This window comes from Rattus rattus, chromosome 9 (assembly GCF_011064425.1).
Source record: "Rattus rattus isolate New Zealand chromosome 9, Rrattus_CSIRO_v1, whole genome shotgun sequence".
NCBI lineage: Eukaryota > Metazoa > Chordata > Mammalia > Rodentia > Muridae > Rattus > Rattus rattus.
This window is the reverse complement of record NC_046162.1, coordinates 91,599,453-91,618,212: the sequence shown is the minus strand read 5'-3', so window position 1 is coordinate 91,618,212 and position 18,760 is coordinate 91,599,453. Positions and strand designations below refer to the sequence as shown.

The 18,760-nt window shown below is 48.6% G+C and overlaps 1 protein-coding gene across 2 annotated transcripts; it reads left to right on the top strand.

Annotated features, from left to right (window-relative positions):
• Nucleotides 1–1,631: 1,631 nt before the first annotated feature.
• Nucleotides 1,632–14,998, top strand: Lyrm9 (LYR motif containing 9). Of its 2 annotated transcripts, none has more exons than XM_032913783.1 (4): nt 1,632–1,718; nt 11,028–11,189; nt 13,241–13,333; nt 14,745–14,998. In XM_032913783.1, the coding sequence occupies exons 2-4, from the start codon at nt 11,043–11,045 to the stop codon at nt 14,760–14,762; spliced, it is 258 nt and encodes an 85-aa protein (XP_032769674.1). In that variant the 5' UTR covers nt 1,632–1,718; nt 11,028–11,042; the 3' UTR covers nt 14,763–14,998. The 2 variants fall into 2 exon arrangements, with proteins under 2 accessions (XP_032769674.1, XP_032769675.1); XM_032913784.1 differs by having other exon boundaries at nt 1,633–1,718; nt 11,028–11,168.
• The last annotated feature ends 3,762 nt before the right edge of the window (nt 14,999–18,760 follow it).

The window sequence follows — 18,760 nt, the reverse complement described above, 5'->3', positions numbered from 1 at the left end:
GCCTCTGCCTCCGGAGTGTTGGGATTAAAGGTGTGCACTTCCACACCTGGTTTGGATTATTCTTAAATCCAGGTTATCAGTGTGACTCGGTAAAAGAAAGGAAGTTGTTATGCACATCTCTCCCTCAGGCAAATGGTTTTTTCCTTTTCTGTTCTTGTTTTGTGCTGCCTAGTTGTTGACCAAGAGTTTTCTGAGAAAGATAAATGTTGCATCTCTGTAAAGACAGGAGTAACACAAGGACGAGGGAAGGTGGAGCCTTTTGGAGGTAAAGCTAACAGCTTGCTTCTTGAATATTTTATGATCTAGGTATTAGAATGAGGCTTCTGAAGCAGGAACACAGAGATCTAGGAACAAAAGAGTGGGGCTGAGAGAACAGACTGAAATTTCTTAAAAATATGAAAGGATCTTAATGTTGAATGAGAGAGTGGATTGGCGTCCCAGCAGGTTGCTCCTAGTAAGGGCTCTAAAAGTGTAATGATTTATTGATTGGATCTGCACTAATGACATGCCGTGATTATGCATGGGTAAATAAGAAGGCTGATTTATGAGGGTGCAATTGGATCTTTCAGATATATTTGGTCCAAGTCTACATATTGAAAATAAATGAAGGTAATTACTTGGGTATTCCAGAGGAAGAGTCCTCCCACACAGATTTGAAGACAGGGTAGTGTGTTAGCTAAGGAGGAGGAAGGGGGATGCTTCGTGTGTATGGTTGTGGGGACAGACGGTGGGGTTCTAGAAGAATCAGGGAAAGGAAAAAGTTCTGTTAAGAAATAGCCCCTCCTTCCTAAGAGGAAGAAAAATAGATTTCTGAGTGCTGCTGGACACAATGTTTTCTTTTTAAAAATGAAGAAAAAAGATATAAGAAATTGTCTTGTTAAAGCAACTACAGGAGGAGTGTGTGTAAGGAAACCAGCTTTTCATTACAGGTAGATTTAAAAAACCCCAGAGAAGAGAGATAAAGAGAAGCAATGTTATCCACCGGTACCCTTGCTGCCTTTCAGAAAGCGTCCCAGAGAAGCTGGAAGCTTCATTGAACAGGGCGTTTGTCTCCTGAAAAAAAGACTCATCTTTATTTCTTTCAGGATATAAAACTTGTATTTAAATCAATTCAGAGAAGCATTCTGACTTTAAACACGCGCGAGTCGGGAGAGCCCGTTTAATGAAACAGCATTATTTCATTTTCAAAGAATGATCCTGGCAGTAGCTGCAAGTTAAGATTCTGTATTCTTTCCCTCGATTATAATTATAGCAGAGTCTGAAAGGAAGCGTGCCTATTACTGTCGTATGTATTCTTCTGACAGGTGTTGTGGGACTATAATTTGATGAAGTGACTCAAAATGAAGACTCCCTTCCAAACATAATTCCTGTCATCAACATGACAACAGGAAGGACACGTCCTTCAAGACGCCTTTACACAGGGTGCTTTAGGGCACCCCTAATATTCTATCCATTCGTGGGAATATGAGGAAGAGCTTGCCATTAGAGCTTGTATCCAAGGTAGTAAGGAAGACAAGGGAAAGCAGGCTGTGCACAGGTCTAGCCAACTGGGTGGGGTCGGATTTATGAAGCCCGCACCCAGTAGGACCCCGAGTCCCTCGGGTGGCCCACAGAGGGCGCGCCGGTATCGTGCGGGGGCGGGGCTGCGTTTGCTTCCGCCGCGCAGGCGCAATCGTGTCGCTCGCGGTGTCTCGAGTTGGCGTCCGCCGGGAAGGCGGGTGAGCCACGCTGCGCGGGCCCTTGGGCGGGGACAAGGGGGGCGGCGGGGGCGGGCTGGGGATTACCGAGGCTGCCTGCAGTGCTGGGATCGGTGGAAGCCCTGGGGGCGATCTGCGGGCGCTCCAGGCTTTCCCCGAGAGCCGGCGACACCTGTCGCAGCCATAGTCGCAGTGCCGCGGAGGAGCGTGAGAGGCCGGGATGCGGTGTCGGAGGACGCCGGGAGCTAGGTCTCCGCCATGTGCTGCTGGCATCTGCACTCGGCCGGGGCAGCCTCAGTTCTATGGTTTTCAAAGAGGAGACGTGCCTGTCTACTCTCAATCGGTCTGCAGGAACATCCTGTTACCAGAAGTAACTGGAATAATTTTGGTCTTTGCAATATATAACCCAATCTGACCTTGAACTCTTAATCCTCCTGCCTCAACTTCCCAGAAATACTGGGATTCCCGGCCAGTGCTAAAATGCACACGTTTAATAACCTTTAGAATGTGCGTGCGCAGGTGTGCATCTACCGCCACTGTCTATTTTAGAACATTTACCTTCAAAGAGAATCATCTCCATTAGCTGGCAACACTCCTCTCCAGTGTCTTCCCTTTTCTCTGCACTAGGCAACCACTTAGCCGCTTTCCATAGATGTTGTTAGTTCTGAACATTTCACAGAAATAGAACTAATCATATGTAGCCCCGGTTATTTCCTGCGTCTTACATGCCTCCTTAAAGGCTCGCACGTGGTAGCATATGTAAGCGCTTCATTCTCTTTATTACAGAATAATTTTCCAAGGTCTGCCTGGATCAGATTTTATCTTTCTATGCGCCCAGTGATGGCCCGTGGGACTCATTTGAAGTCCTTACTATTACATACCTGTCTTCTGGGTATAAGGTAATAGGGGCCAAAGAAAGAGAAGGATAAAGTGTGAAATATCCTTGGGTGGCACGTGGGAATTGGCCAGGAAGAGACTGATTAGTTTAGCTGCTCATCGGGAGCTAGGAACAGCCCAGTGGTAAAAAGGTTGTCAGGCACGGTCAAGCCCCAGGATTCATTTTCAGCATCCTCACCTCCCACAGGGGTGGACGCAAAGCTGGGACTGAAGGGTGTGCCAGTAGGAATGTAGGGAGGCTGGGCTGACCTTGGCTATGTGGGAGAGGGAAGAGGGGAGGCAGGATTGTTGGAAGAACATAAATATGCCAGATGGAGCCCTAGGGTGGGCGGGGGCAGGGAGCAAACCATTCCTATTTTCAACTTTCTCCATCATGAAGATTAATTGCATATTTAAAAAATGGCTGGTGCAGGCTTAAATTTAGCTTTTATCAGCACTCAATTGGGTGTAATTTTCGGGTTATTTTCTGCAGTTCCATTACTTTTTTAAATGTATGAGTCTTTTTCCAATTATTTTTAGGTGACCCATGTTAGGACACAGGTGAGTGGTGAGAGCATTGAGCTTACCTGTCACTGGGTTCTTTCTTCTTAGCACCGTGCCAGCCATGTCACCTGGCACCCAGGAAGTTCCCTTTAGCCTCCCTCACCCCCCAATAGGTCATGTTCTTTAAATTCTGTACGTCCGTTTTGTTTCAGTTTTGAGACAGGATCCTGGATAGCCCAGGCTGACCTTGTTATGTAGCTTAGACTGAACCTTGAACTCCCAGGTTTCCTGTTTCTACCTCCTGAGTGCTTTTTCAGGGATCTGTCACCAGGCCCATTCAGTTCTGTGAGTGGGTGTAATGAGTGTGCGTTGTCACGTGTGGATGTCAGAGGACAACTTTTGGGAATTGGTACTCTCCTGCCACCTTGTGGGATCCAGGTGCTTGAACTCAGATTGTAAGGCCTGTGTCTAAGTCATCCTCTCTGTAAGATTGTGTGTGTGTGTGTGTGTGTGTGTGTGTGTGTGTGTAATTGACATTAGTCTGATTTCTTTTCCATCTATGTTTGAGAGAGTGCTACAATGCCATTGTATTTCTGAAAGGTCTGGAACAAAGATTTGTGGCTAAGTTGTGAATAATGGTCAAGTAAGCTTATCAGTGACTGAGGCTGTTTTTGCATAGGCCCAGGAGAGTTCTTTTTGGATGGGGTATTTTGTCTTAGTTCTGGGGACTTAATTCAGGGATTCACACGTTTGGGAGGTGCTCTTAACACTGGGTTATACCCCTGTCCCAGCCTTAGCATTCTTAGATATACCCATATAGCAGATGTAGGGATGCAAGTAAGATTGTGAGCTTCTGAATCAAAGAGACTTATGGTTAGTTCCCTGCCTAATTGTGCACAGCTATTTGGCCACTGACAAATCACAGCTTCTCTGAGCCTTGCTTTCTTTATCTATAAAATGGGGCCAACAATACCTTCTCTAATATTTTGTTTAATGAGGTAATATGTGAAAAGCTGTCATAATGAACTAATTAGCCTCTGGGTGATGAGGTGATCAAATATGACATCAGCTTTGTAGAAGATTCTGGATAAATAAGGTGTTGGTCTTCTTAGTGGTCCCCAGACCCTGTACACTCAGATGCTTGGGAAGATGTTACATGGATGAGCTGTGCTAAGGACAGTCCAGACCAATTCTCTTTGTCTTGGTGTGTGATTGTTTCTGTGCTTTCATTAAAGAGAAATGACTTAAATAAGTCAGGCATCGCAGAGATTGTGTGGCCAACTGGGACTCTGTATTAGATAGTACAAGATGGGGTCGCCAACTTAATAATAGTTCATGGAGAAAGGTACTTTGAAGTGGATGCCAGGGTCACGAGGGTCTGAGCAGAGAATGCGGTCTGGGCTGCATTCCTTGAATTCTCAGGTCAGGGGAGTTGACAGGGTCATTGTTCATGGAACTGGTCCGAACACAATCAATCCGCTGTTTCTCACACTCTCGGTGTGCCTGAGCGTGGAGGGGAGGGAGGCGGGATGAGGGGGAGTGGGGAGGATGAGAAGCACGGAGTGGGGCGGGGTAGGGGTGTGGGAGATGGTAATGTCTTCCATTTCTGTGCTGGAAGGGGCATGACAGAGGGACTGAGGGAGTCAGTCCACTTTGAGCGATGGATCGCCAGCCAGGCGATCAGGGTAGAGCTCAGACTGTGAGTAGAAACACTTAACTTTTCTTGTGCTTCTTAGTTTGTCCCTTCTGTCTGTGGATTGGCTTTTGTTGAACTGTTTGAATAGTTGTAGAGCCTAGAACACACACACACACACACACACACACACACACACACACACACACACACACCTGCCCCTCTCAGTTTTTCTTTTTTTTCTTTTTTTTTTTTTTTTTTTTGGTTTTTTTTTTTTCGGAGCTGGGGACCGAACCCAGGGCCTTGTGCTTCCTAGGCAAGCGCTCTACCACTGAGCTAAATCCCCAACCCCTCTCTCAGTTTTTCAAGACAGGGTTTCTCTGTGTAGCCTTGGCTGTCCTGGAACTTGCTCTGTAGACCAGGCTGGCCTTGAACTCAAAGATCCACCTGCCTTTGCCTTTTAAGTGCTGGGATTAAAGGCATGAGCCACCACCACCCAGCAGATATCTCCTTTTAATACGTGTACCGGCTGTACCCGCATCATCTGAGCATGAGCAAACACTACATAGCCACATGGGATTCCCAACGGCATTGGAAGGTTCACACCGACGGGACAGTGTCAGCTGCTGTGCAGCTGTAGAAAGGTTTTGGTTGAGGGGTTGGTTGATGAAGCACTGTAACCACCCTCGGAGAATGGCTGCCAGGCCTTCCTTGCACACAGGTGGATGCCCTTCCTTTAATCCAGGTGAGGGCCTGAGCTGGAAGTCAGGGCTAGAGTGAAACAGCGTGACAAGGCCTTTCTGAGGTTACCACAGCTTCCTCCTGAGCATTAACCACTTCCTGTCTACCTGCTCTACCTGTGTCTGTGGCAGACTTACATCTAGAGAGCACCAGGAAGTGTGGGCCAGAAGATGTGGAGAGATTCACCTGCCACACAGCTTAATCAGTCCTGGGGGCAGGCAGAATGGTACCGCTACTGCCTCTCCTGTCTGGAGGGTGCTAGATGCTTACAAGTTACACTGTTTTGGGGCTAGAATGAACAGTCTGAGCCTCTCCTCATAGGAATTCTCTTGAAGCCCTTTGAACTGGGGCTGGGATTCTTTGCTGTTTCCTGGCAACTTTCTGTCTTTTTTTTTTTTTTTTTAAATTTATTTTTTATTTACATGAATACACTGTAGTTGTCTTCAGACACACCAGAAGAGGGCATCAGATCCCATTACAGATGGTTGTGAGCCACCATGTAGTTGCTGGGGATTTGAACTCAGGACCTCTGGAAGAGCAGTCAGTGCTCTTAACCACTGAACCATCTCTCCAACCTTCCTGGCAACTTTCTGTCTTAGGGTTAGGGTCAGGACATTTTGACTTTGCAGGGTTTGGACCTGCCAGCTCACAGAATTACATGACAAATTCCTTGTAAACACACACACACACACACACACACACACACACACACACACACACACACACACCAGACACAAATATACTCCACACTACACACATTTACCCCCTCTACACACACACTCATAAACCCACATTGACACACACCCTACACACACTCACACCCCACACTGATACACAGACACACACTGACAAACACACTCACCTCCTATGTGTTCTGCTTCTAGGAGGTCCCTGACTAATACATCTATTCCATGTTAAGCCTTCAGTCGCCTGTCACCCTGGACACAGCTGCCACAGCCTGCCCCACTCCGCTTAGGGGTGGGTGATTCAGACACAGGACCCCCTGGGCCATGGAGAGGAACCTGGGTGTATTCTATAGCTGGCACCGTCCCTGCTCAGTGCCATGGGCACCGTTTCTGCCAATTCTTCATTTTGATTGCAACTCTATTTGCTTGGTGCATCTCTGCACCCATTCTTTAAAAGCAGTAACAACAAAACCAAAAAGGTTTTAAACATAATACCTGTGGAATTGGGATTTTTTTTCTTATTACTTATGTAAGAAAATATAAGGTCATTATGATGAAAAGATTTCCCTTCATAATCTGCTTAAAATAAAGGAGCTAGTCCACATTTTGAGAAAAGTTGCCAGAGTGACAAGGTGCGGGAATGGCTGTTAGGGAGCTTTGGAGGGGACTGGGTGCCCTGAAATCTGTGTTTGGGTCCTCTTGGGCTGTGTGGTGAAGAGCAGACAGGGAAATGGACGAAAGGCAGGGAGGCAGCCCTAGACTATGCAAAGTGAGACAGGAGGAACCTGCTCTAGAAGGAGCTGTGACCTAAGAGGCACAGAGAGGTAGAATTTGACAGGATTTCAAAGCCGATGGCTTGGGGATGGAAAGAAGAGGACGGGTTGGGTTTCGAGGGGCGATCTTAGCATGGCTGCCTGGAAGATGGTGCTATCACGGGGCATAGCTGAGGTTGGGTCCGAGGTCAAGTCCAAAGCGCAGAATAAGAGTATTTCCCAAGGTCAGGGGTTTGACTATAGTTTTGGTAATGGCGCTGGGAGGTCCATGACCCCCCTGAATAATAGTAAACCCACACTTTAAATTAAATTAAAACATCTTTTAGTTCAGCTCCTCTCAGTAGACCCACACACATATTCTCTACTGGTTATTACTGAGAATGACTAAGTAATAGAATTGAGCTGAAAATAATCCTCCGCCCATACTTGCTGGGTTGGTTACTAAGTATTGCTTGGGTTTTAAAGCAGTGAGGCAAACTTGTGCTCTTTCCAAATGTTAAGTTTGAGGACCGCAGATGGTAACCATCTGTTCGGGACTAGCATTTTACAATATTTGATTAGCACTTTATATAGTCTGGGGAGGCCTGCCAGGGGAGCCGCCTGTCTTGTTGGGACTGTAGTGTGTCCTCTGCGGTTGCCCTTCAGGGTCCTGCCCATCACGGCTTCTGGAGTTCCCCTCAGAGGGCTAGGCTAAAGCAGGGCCAGTCAGACTGGTGAGAGCAGGGACTTGAAGAGCTCTGTCCTGTTTAGATTTCCTTACAGCTGGAACCATTGAAATGGGTCATAGAAGTGGTTTTCGTTTTGGTTTGTTTTTTGAGACATATAACCCAGGCTGTCCTTAAACCCACTGCATACATAGCCAAGGATGACCGTGCGATCTTGCTGCTGCCACCTCCCTCGTGCTGGGGTATCAGGCCTGCACCAGCATGCTTTCTGTTTGCAGTGTTAGAGACTTAGTCCAGGACTTCCTGAATGCTGGGCAGGTGTTCTACCTAGATGGGGGCGGACAGTTGCTGGTCAACTTCAGTGTCAGAGCAAAAGCCAGAAGAACCGTGAGGCACAGGCTAATTCAGCTGTGGAGATAAGCGTGTACTGCTCTGAAAAGAAAACATATTCTTGGGTTGGGGATTTAGCTCAGTGGTAGAGCGCTTGCCTAGGAAGCGCAAGGCCCTGGGTTCGGTCCCCAGCTCCGGAAAAAAAAGGACCAAAAAAAAAAGAAAACATATTCTTGAAATAGAATGTTGGCGCCTCTGACCCCAGCCTCTCACAGTTCCCATGTTAGTGCAGGGGTGTTCCACACTTCTAGTGTCTAGCTCTCCTGACGATGTTCTCCGCAGCCTTTGCAACTCTGAAGCTAACTCCAGTCACTCAGTCCCTTTGAGCTTTCCCATCTGGCACACAAGAAGCCTCTACCCCCTAGACAGGAAGCCTGTATTGAGGAGATAACAGGATCGATCAGCCAGTGGGAAGCTTGCTGGGGGCCGGCACAGTGCTGAGTCTTGGGCTCAGCTCAGTTGTGAGAGCTCCCTGCATGGCAGCAGAGTGATTCACTCCCACGGAGCGTGGGGTGTGGGCAGTGAGAAAGGGCTTCCACTGAAGGGCTGGGAGGGGAGCCACCGCCATGCAGAGCTGTGCAGAGCTGTAGAGAGCTGGAGATTCTGTTGAATATTCCCAGGGTTGACATGGATGCATCCAGAACAGTGGGTCAGAGCTCACTCGGTATCAAGAGTGGAAGAGAATAGACTGACATTGGGTACCAGACAGGGTGCTGTGACACAGCTCAGGCAAGAGCCTTTGGAACAGCAGGCACCCGGGCAAGATCAGCGCTGCAGGCACCAAATGGAAGGCTAACAAATCTTTGTATTTTAGAGCCTACCATTTAGAAACACCCGTAGACAAAGCTGGGCCAATGAAATGGCTCTATCAGGTAAAGGGAGGTGCCTGCTTCTAAGCCTGATGACCCAAGTTCAAAATTCACCTCATGGAAAGAGCACTGACACCTGCAAGTTGTCCTCTAACTTTGAGGGTGTGTGAGTGCATGTGCGCGTGTGTGTGTGTGTCCATACACATGTCCACACACACACACACACACACACACACACACACACACACACACACACGATGGAGTGGTTAAGAGCTCACGTTACTCTTCCAGAGGACCTGAGTTGAGTTTCTAGAATCCTTATCAGCTGGCTCACAATTGCCTGGAACTCCAGCTCCAGGGAACCTGATGCTTCTGGCCTCTTTGGGCACCAGTACTCACGTGTGCATATCCTCCCACAGATACATTCATGTTATAATTAAAGAAAATAATGTCTTAAAAAACCACAATGGAAACATATTTTGAAATATCGCGTGGTACTCCATAAATGTCCATAATTCTTACGATTTATGTAATAGCTGAAAAACAGATTCAAAATTTCAAAATATGGAAGCCAGGTGGTGGTGCGTGCCTTCAGCCTCAGCACTGAGGAAAGGAAACAGACGCAGGCAGCTCTCTGAGTTCGAGGCCCGCCTAGTCTACAGAGTCAGTTCCAGGACAGCCAGGCCTACAAAGAACCCTGTCTTTTTTTTTTTTTTTTTTTAATTCTTTTTTTCGGAGCTGGGGACCGAACCCAGGGCCTTGCGCTTCCTAGGCAAGCGCTCTACCACTGAGCTAAATCCCCAACCCCCAAAGAACCCTGTCTTAAAAAACCAAAATAGGGGTTGGGGATTTAGCTCAGTGGTAGAGCGCTGCCTAGCAAACCGAAGGCCCTGGGTTCGGGTCCCCAGCTCCAAAAAAAAAAAGGAAAAAAAAAAAAGAAAAAAAAAAAAACCAAAATAGATAGGCAGACAGAGACACAGAAGATAGATAAATGGATTCGTTAGAGGCATGGCAGGCCATTCCATTGGGAACACGGGAAGGGGCCTGGGATGGGGAAGCTGCTGGTGGCTGGGAAGTGAGGAGCTGGCAGGAGGGCAGAGGTAATTTTGGGTGGGTGGGCTTGCTCCTCATTGTGGTGATTCCTGCAGAGGTGGGCGTGGGAAACTTGCCAAATGGCTCCTGTGGATACTCGTATGTTAATAGCATCTTTTTTCCCTAGTATTTAAAAGAGTTTAATTATGTTTTATGTTAATGGGCATGAGTGTTTTTGCTTTTGTGTGCACGGACATGTGTGTGCACGAACTTGTGTGTGTGCAGGAACGTTTGTATGTGAGAATGCGTGAACGTGTGTGCATGTATGTGTGTGTACCTTGTGTATGTTTGGTGTCTCTGGAGGCCAGAAGAGGCATCAGATCCTGGATGTAACAGAAGTAACAGACAGTGTAAGCAGCCATGTGGGTGCTGGGACCTGAACCCCAGTCCTCTGGAAGAACAGCAAGTATTCTTAACTGCAGAACCATCTTTCTAGGCCCTAAAAAAAAACAAACAAACATTAATTATAAGGCAGTGTCACTGCATAGTCTTGGCTGGCCTGGAATTCACAGAAGGCTGCAGGTCCCCTTTCTTTTATTACTGAACACTGGAGCCAGAATGCCAAGGTTTAAATCTCAGACAGACCTTTTGTCAGCTGTGTGAGTTCGGGCAAGTTACCTTACCTCTCTGTGCTTAGTTTTCATATGTTTGCATCACTTTGTATGTTAAATGAATATTATGCTCATTGTTACTAATGACTCAGTAACATGAAGTCACACCCCCAGTCCTGGCTCCCTTTGGTCACTCCATCTGTAGCTGCTTCTTCATGGGAACCACTATGTGCATTCTGACCTGCTGAGTATCTCATTAACATGCATCTATGTGGCTGGGGCCCAACACTGTTTCGTAGAGGAGCCTTGGTCTTGACAGTGCTTTGGAAACTCAGGCTTCCTGCCCTCTTGCCTGTTGCCCTCACTAGCATGTGCCTGCCTTGACGGTTGCCACCTGGGGTTTTCTGCTCATTTCCTCGATTCACCTGGCACCTGAAGCTGAGCTTTAGCAAGGCTCCGGGCCGAGGTGGCACATTTCCTTCTATACTTGCACGGGCCTGCTGCATGCTAAGGCTGGCCCCAGCTCAGGGTGTAAGCTTCAGGGGTTGGGCCACAAGGGGGCCTAGCCTCTGTGCCTACGAGTAAGAACCTGGTGTTCTGTGTTTTTCAGGGCTGGGGCTCGCACATGGCCCCTCTGCGGGGAGCAGAGCTGGTCCAGACGCCGTTGCAGCTGTACCGTTACTTACTGCGTTGCTGCCGGCAGCTGCCAACCAAGGGCATCCAGGAGCACTACAAGCACGCCGTCAGGCAGGTGCGAGCAAGTCTGGGCGAGGTGTGTGCCGGGGCCGGAGCCACGGGTGCCAGGGAGCACTGCCAACGTGGGCGGCTGGCCTCTGGCTTCTGTCTGTGGCAGCACAGAGGCTGTATCCATTGGCATCTCAGCGCTGCACTGGGGCCTGAATGACACCACTCCAAGGAGATTAAAGCAGACTGGGTAGAGGCAGGGGAGAGAAATTAGTTGATAAAATGCTTGCCATACAGCATGAGGACCAGAGTCCAGCACCCAGGAAGGCCAGCTTGGCGGCCTGCACTTAGAATCCCGCACTGGGGAGGGTTGGGGATTTAGCTCAGTGGTAGAGCGCTTGCCTAGCAAGCGCAAGGCCCTGGGTTTGGTCCCCAGCTCTGAAAAAAAGAAAAGAAAAAAAAAAGTGCTTGCCATACAGTATGAGGACCAGAGTTCAGCACCCAGGAAGGCCAGCTTGGCGGCCTGAACTTAGAATCCCGCACTGGGGAGGCAGAGACAAGAGGATTAAGTACCCCAGTCCCAGAAAGAGGACCTATCATAAAAACAATAAATAAATAGAAACAGAACAGAGTTTTATAGAGCACCAAAAGGGAAAGCAGCCTAGATTAACAGAGACTACAGTGATGTTGCAAGTGGAAGGCTTGACCCGGATCCTAAGCTGTGGATTAGGTAACAGTTGTATCGATGGTGATTTGTCTGAGTTTTGGTTGCTGTGGTTACATCAGAGGGTCCCTTTGTCAGGAAGCACACAGTGAGGGTTTTAGGGAACAAGGCATAGTGCCTGTAACTTACTTTAGAAGATTCTGTAGAGCAGATGATAAAACCAGCAAGACCAAGGGTTAACAACCATCGTGAGTCCTGTACACCCTATACCACCTTTCTGTAAGAAACCACTTCCGGGGCTGAGGAGACGGCTCAGAGGTTAAGAGCACTGCAGCTCTTCCAGAGGATCCAGGTTCTGTTCTTCAGCCACCCGTGTACTGCACAGGCATACACACAGGAGAAACACCACGTCACAAACAAAATCATACAAATTTAACAGTGTTATAAGAAGTGATTTCCGGAGCTGGAGAGATGGCTCAGAGGTTAAGGGCACCTTCTGCTCTTCCAGAAGTCCTGAGTTCAATTTCCCAGCAACTCCATGATGACTCAACCGTTTATAATGGGATCTGGTGGCTTCTTTTGGCCTGCAGGCATACATGCAGGCAAATTGCTGTATACATAACAAATGAATCTTTAAAAAAGGAAATGATTTCCAAATAAAAAGCTAAAAAATACATTTCATACAGCTATGTTGTGGTGGCACACATCTTTAATCCCAGCACTCAAGAGACAGAAGTAGGTGGATCTCTCTGAGTGCAAGGCCAGCCAGGTCTACATAGTGAGTTTCAGGCTAGCCAAGGCTATATAGTGAGATCCTGACTCAAAAAGTAAGAGAGAAGCAGTGGTAGCAATAGAGGGCTGAGGGAACAGAGGGCAGTAATTATCTTTGGGGCAGTGAGGAGAGACTTCCTGGACAGGCATGGAGTAAGCTCCTGGGATGAGTAGGAGAGTGAGTGTGGGTTTGGGAGCACAGATAAGGGAGGGAAGACTCCATTCTTTTGGAAGAACCCTGGGGTTCACACAAATGAATTCAAATCTCAGGTCACTGGTCAGAAGCCCTGCTGGATTTCCCCAGGATCTTTTACCCCTATGCCTTCCCTCCCTTCCCCATTGCTTCCCCAGCACCAGCACCTGGTGGCAGCGAGGCCAATGCCTCCCCAGCACACTTTGCTCAATGTAGATTCCTGTGCTAAGCAAATCAAACCCAAAGATTGTGGTTCCCCCTGGCCCCAATCACTGCCAAATAACCCGTGTGCCCGGTGGCTGGGTCTCCTTTTCATCCTCCCTGCTGGCTGCACAGCCAGTTCTGCTATCAAACAGACTAGGGCTCAAACGCCGCAGTTGAAGTGCAGGCTGTGCTGGACCTGCACACCTCAGCAGAGTTAAGAGGTGAACAGCACCCCACAGTCTCTTGGGACTGGGCTCTGAAGCACTGAATTTCACTTGGCTGTGACCTTTTATGCTGAATCTTACAGAGTTTCCAAGTTCACTCAGACGAAGACAACCCCGAGAGAATCCAGCAGATTATTAGAAGAGCCATTGAAGATGCCGACTGGATCATGAACAAGGTAAGCGCTTTGCTTAGCTCTGGCCTCGGCCTGTGCCCTGGAATGGCAAGTCTGTAACCCCCCTCAGCCGGTAGAGGGCGCTTGCGCATCATGGTTGAAAACGGAGGTGCCTGCTCTCCTCCCAGATCTCTTATGGTTGCTTTTTTCCCCCCTGCACGGTGAGAGGGTCACCGTCAATCCTGAAAGGCCAGTCACTGCCAGTCAGTGCTGAGCTAGCTGACTCAGGCACAGGGACTATTGTGTTTCCCTGAAGGGACAGCTCTACTGTCCGGCATGGCATAGTGTTATTTGGCTTGGAGGGAGGCTGTCTTGGAGGTGGTGTCTTAGTTTGCTCTCTGTTACTGTGATTAAAACACTGACAGAAAGCTCCCTGGGGCAGGAAAGGGTTTATTTGGCTTAAAGACTACAGTCCATCTCCAAAGCAGGAACTGGAGCAGACCGCAGAGGAAGCCTGCTAACCGGCTTGGTTCCTGTGGCTCCCTCAGCTACCTAATTCACCCCTGGACCACCTGCCTGGCAGGGTTACCACCCGCAGTAGGCTGGGGCCCTCCTGTATCAACCATTTATTAAGAAAATGCCAGACTGGAGAGATAGCTCAGTGGTTAAGAGCACTGGCTGCTCTTCCAGAGGTCCTGAGTTCAATTCCCAGCAACCACATGGTGGCTCACAACCATCTGCACTGGGATCCGATGCCCTCTTCTGGTGTGTCTGAAGACAGGGACAGTGTACTCATATAAACAAAAATAAACAAATCCTTAGAAAATGCCTCACAGACATCCATAGGCCAATCCGGTAGAAGCACTTCCTAAGCTGAGTTTGCCTCCAGTGACTCGAGTTTGTGTGAAGTTGACCAAGACTAGGATGCTGTCGAGGACCAACACCTAGATTGTAGGTGGGAAAAGGCAGAACTGGAGTGGACCCCCCAGATCCTCGTCCTCCTCACTCAGATGCTCCAGATGTAGGGTTTACAATCCACCTTGTAAAAATCAGAATTGACCTCAGTGGTAGATTGCTTGCCTAGTGCAGAAGCCCTGGGAGTTTATCCCTGACAGAAAAAAATCAAAAAACAGAAAAAGGAAAACCTCGGTGATTGGCTGGGGACCCTCAACTTCTGAGGGTCTCCTCTGCCTGGGACTTTTCTCCCACAAACACGATTCAGAATAAGGACCAGCCGTGGTGAGCTCTATGCTCAGTCCCAGCACCCTCAGCCTCCCAGTCCTCCTCCCATGAGCCCCTCAGCTTTCCCAGCAAACAAGAAGGGTCTAGGCACCAACCAACTCAAGACGGGACAGTGAGGGGCCTCCCGATGGAGTCTCACCACCTCCCAGAGACCCTTGCGGGCATGGGGAGACCTGTGCAACACTACAGAGCCTCCTCCTTCCCTCACCTGTGTCTCATCTCTGTCTTGCAGTATAAGAAACAAAACTGAGTACCTGGAGCTCACAGCGAGAGCACAGCCGCCCCGGAGACACGTGGGACTGAGAAACCTCTCTGCTTTTGGAGCTACAGAGCAGCATCAGTTCTGGAGTAGTCTTTGATCTTGTTGACTGAAAGCAGAAATCACAGCTGACATTTGGTCAGGTGGTTTCTCATCATTGCAGCCATGTCCCCAGCATCTTTTATGTCTGCTTTTCCAGACAGAAACGATACACAATTTGGGGAGAATTTGGTGTTTTTTTGCTTCTTCTCTGTGTTTCTTATTTTTGCCTATCTGTTCTTTTACTTTGCTCTGAAGGCAATTAATTTATTCTGGAGGTCCCGTTACCGACCTCTGAGCCCCAGAAGGGATGTCCCCTCAGATGAGCACCTGTATAGGAGAAAAAGAACAGGCTTGAGAACGAGGCAGCTGTGGATCTGAATGCCAGCCCGGGCACACAGCTTCTGACTGGGTGAGCCTGGGTGAGCCTGGGTGTGGTGACGGTGAGATGCCTCACACCGGCTTCGTGCACAGGGACCGTGCAGGGAAGCCGCTGCGCTGCCCTTCCCCAGCTCCTTGTCCTCTTCAGTGACTCATCTGTGCAGTTGTCTTGTTCCCTCTCAGAGTCCCACAAGCCCTCTTATTTGTGCCATGCTGCATCCATCAGTCAGTTCTACCTGACACTCCCTCCCAACATGCTCTAAGCAGAAGCCCTGGTCCTTACGGTGGGGAAACATCTACCAAGGTGCAAGCAGCCAGGGTAGACACCAGCAGGTCCAGGCTCTGCGCCACAGTGTGTCCTCACAGGAGAGGAGAGCAGGTCCTGGGAGAAGTGGCCCAAGTGGGCGAAGTAGCCGGAAGATGCAGAGAAGCCACACTGGGATTGAGTATTTGTGCAGCACTCAGCCAGCAGGAAGAGCTAGCGCCTGCCTGCGCCCTTGTACTATGCAGGGTGATGTGACCTCTGTCTGTGCAGAGGTGGCTGACAGTCCTGAAGCACGTGTGTCCACTTGTGAAAGCTCAGAGTTTTCTTCCTCCTCTTTTTATTTATTTCCTTGTGTACCCTGGCAGGTCTTGAACTTTTGAACTTTCAGCACTTTCTGTCTCTGCCTCCCAGACACTTAGATGCAGGTCACAGCAACCTGCTGCTCCTGCTGCTGCTGCTCCTGCTCCTCCTGCTGCCGCTGCCGCTGCCACTGCTGCCGCTGCTGCCGCCTCTTTGTCATTGTTCTTCTTCTTCCTATTATTACATGTATGTGTGTGTACACATGTGAGAATATGCAAGCCACGATAAATGTTCGAGTCAGGACAATTTGCAGGAGATCGTTCACTTCTTCCTCTGTGTGGGTCCCAGAGATTGAACTCGGGTCATCAGGCTTGGTGGCAAATGCCTTTATCTGCGGAGTCATCTGTTGGCTCTTACTATTTCTTCTTTTAAAAAGGAGGTTTTTTTTTTTTTTTAAAGATTTATTTATTATATATAAGTGCACTGTAGCTGTCTTCAGATACACCAGAAGAGGGCATCAGATCTCATTACAGACGGTTGTGAGCCACCATGTGGTTGCTGGGACTTGAACTCAGGACCTCTGGAAGAGTAGTCAGTGCTCTTAATCGCTGAGCCATCTCTCCAGCCCAAAAAGGAGATTTTTATTCTGTGTATGCCACGTGCGTGCAGGTGCCCTCAGAGGCCGGAGGACCTTGGGCTCCCTGGAACTGAAGTTACAGGCAATGTGAGCCGTCTGAGGTAAGTGCTGGGAACCATACCTGAGTCTTCTGCAAGCTGTGCTCTCCGCAGAACCATCTCTCTAGCCCTCTGCTATTCCTTCTTGACTGCTAGTCTGTGAGTCTGGATTGTTCCTCACCACATGCTGTCAAGCAATGCGAAGGACTTGGGTGAATCAGACACCTGCTTGCCAAGAAGGATCGTTCCTCAGAGATGACCAGGGCCACAGGTTTGCCCTCCCAGATGACTGCAAGGCAAAGGGCAAAAGCAAAGCTGAGGGCCTGCCATCTCCATTGCTGTCTAACCCTCCTGAACCCAGGGACCAATCCTCACCTTTAGTGACCACAGGGGTAAAGTAGCCCCCTGTGCCACCACACCTGGCCTTGGGCAGAGTTGATAATCAGAATGGGGCTGAGGAAAAAGAACTAATACTGATTTGAGGACCTGGGGCTGCTGCTCACAGGTTTGTTATGAGGGGGGTTTCAGAGAACTTCATAAGATACAGAGCAGTGGCCAGGTTATCCCTATGACATAGGGCATCGACCTATATCTGTAGGGTGATAAAATAAGGGCTGGGAGACAGGATTATTTCATTTCATTTATTGAAAGTGAGGGAGAAAAACTGAGTCCCCATGAATACATTCCTATTATTTTATCCTTCTCCAAGATGATGTCTTCTCTAGTCTTTTGTGTGTGTGTGTGTGTGTGTGTGTGTGTGTGTGTATGTGTATGTGGACACATACATATGCAGGTACCTGTGTGTACATGTGCACAAGGAGGGCAGGGGTTGGTGTTGAGTTTCTCCTCTATTGCTTCTACTTGACATTTTGAGACAGGGTCTGTCCCTGAACCTACAGGTCACTGGTTGATGAGAGTGGCTAGCCAGCAGATTCTGGGGATCTCACTCATGTTCTCCTGCCACACATACACCACCCAGGTTTCAGGTGTGTACCAGTGAGCCCAGCTTTTATGTGGGCATTGGGGGTTTGAACTCAGATCTTAATCATTGCACTGAGTTGTCTTCCCTGGCCTTTCCTTCTTGTTCTTAAGGAAATGGTGGAAGTCTGACATCAGAGCTGCCCTGCATTGCTGGCCCTACCCGATAGGATGAGGAGGAGAGCAGTGGCATGGGCTCTGACTGCAATGGGTGGACCATGGGCAGCATTAGTTTGACTTGGAAGTGACAGTGTAGAGAAGTCACCCTCCCCGAGTGTGTTAAATTAGCATAAGACTGAAGTCAAGTGATGGCTGCCCAAGTGCCAGAAGCCAGGCACAGATGAAGCCGTATCCGGTGCCAGCCTTCCAGCCTTCCTCTTCTCCAGGGTGTGGCCATTCTGCTGCGTTAATATGAACATCTTCTCATCCTGACTGTGTGCATCTCCGTGCATCTCCGGTGTTTTTGAGGGCTTTAGTTAAGGACTGTAATGCGACCTCATGGTAAACAAAGTCACCCTATCAAGCAAGAGATTTAATTGGCCCCTACAAGACTTATCTCCTAGGAGCTGGCACAAGTATTGCCACAAACCTGATGACCCGCGTTTGATCCCCTGATTCTGTGTTAAGGAGCAAAGGGAAAACTAACTCCACAGAGCCATCCTCTGATCTCCACATGAGAACCATGGCATACATGTACCAGAGTTCACATATCATGCACACACACAGTGATAACCATAAAAACAACGACAGTGATTTAAAACATACATTATTATGGGGCTGGAGCCATGGCTCAGTAGCTAAGAACACCTATTGCTCTAGCATTGACCAGAGTTAAATCCACATCTGGTAGCTTACAACTGCCTGTAACTCCAGCTCCAGAAGGACCCAACACCTCTGACCCCGCAGGCGCCTCGACTCAGGTGCGCCTACCCACATACATACAAATAATCTAGAAGATTATCAAAAGATAAAGAATTATATAGCATACTCACCAGTGTGTACCAGTGCTCCTAGTTTTATTATAAATGACTAACCCAGGTATAGTGTGTGCCCCAAAGCAGTCTCTTACAACGTCCTCATTAGTAATGTAACTAAGACCTAGACAATCTTCAGTTTTAGAGGAATTCATCAAGAGATCAGCCTGGGGACCTGGAGAGATGGCTCAGAGGTCAAGTGCACTCACTCTTCCAGAGGCCCTGAGTTCCATTCCTCATAACCAATTATAATGAGATCGGGTGCCCTCTTCTGGCCTGCAGGCGTACATGCGAGCAGAATGCTGTATACATAATAAAAATCAGAGAGGGAGGGAGGGAATGAGGAGGAGGAGGAGGAGGAGGAGAAGGAAGAAGAG

What these genes read in the sequence shown, in the direction of transcription:
- Lyrm9 (XM_032913783.1), top strand. Translation starts at nt 11,043, where the DNA reads ATGGCCCCTCTGCGGGGAGCAGAGCTGGTCCAGACGCCGTTGCAGCTG. An exon ending in TGCGAGCAAGTCTGGGCGAG is followed by an intron (nt 11,190 to 13,240) that starts GTGTGTGCCGGG and finishes TGAATCTTACAG; the next exon opens with AGTTTCCAAGTTCACTCAGA.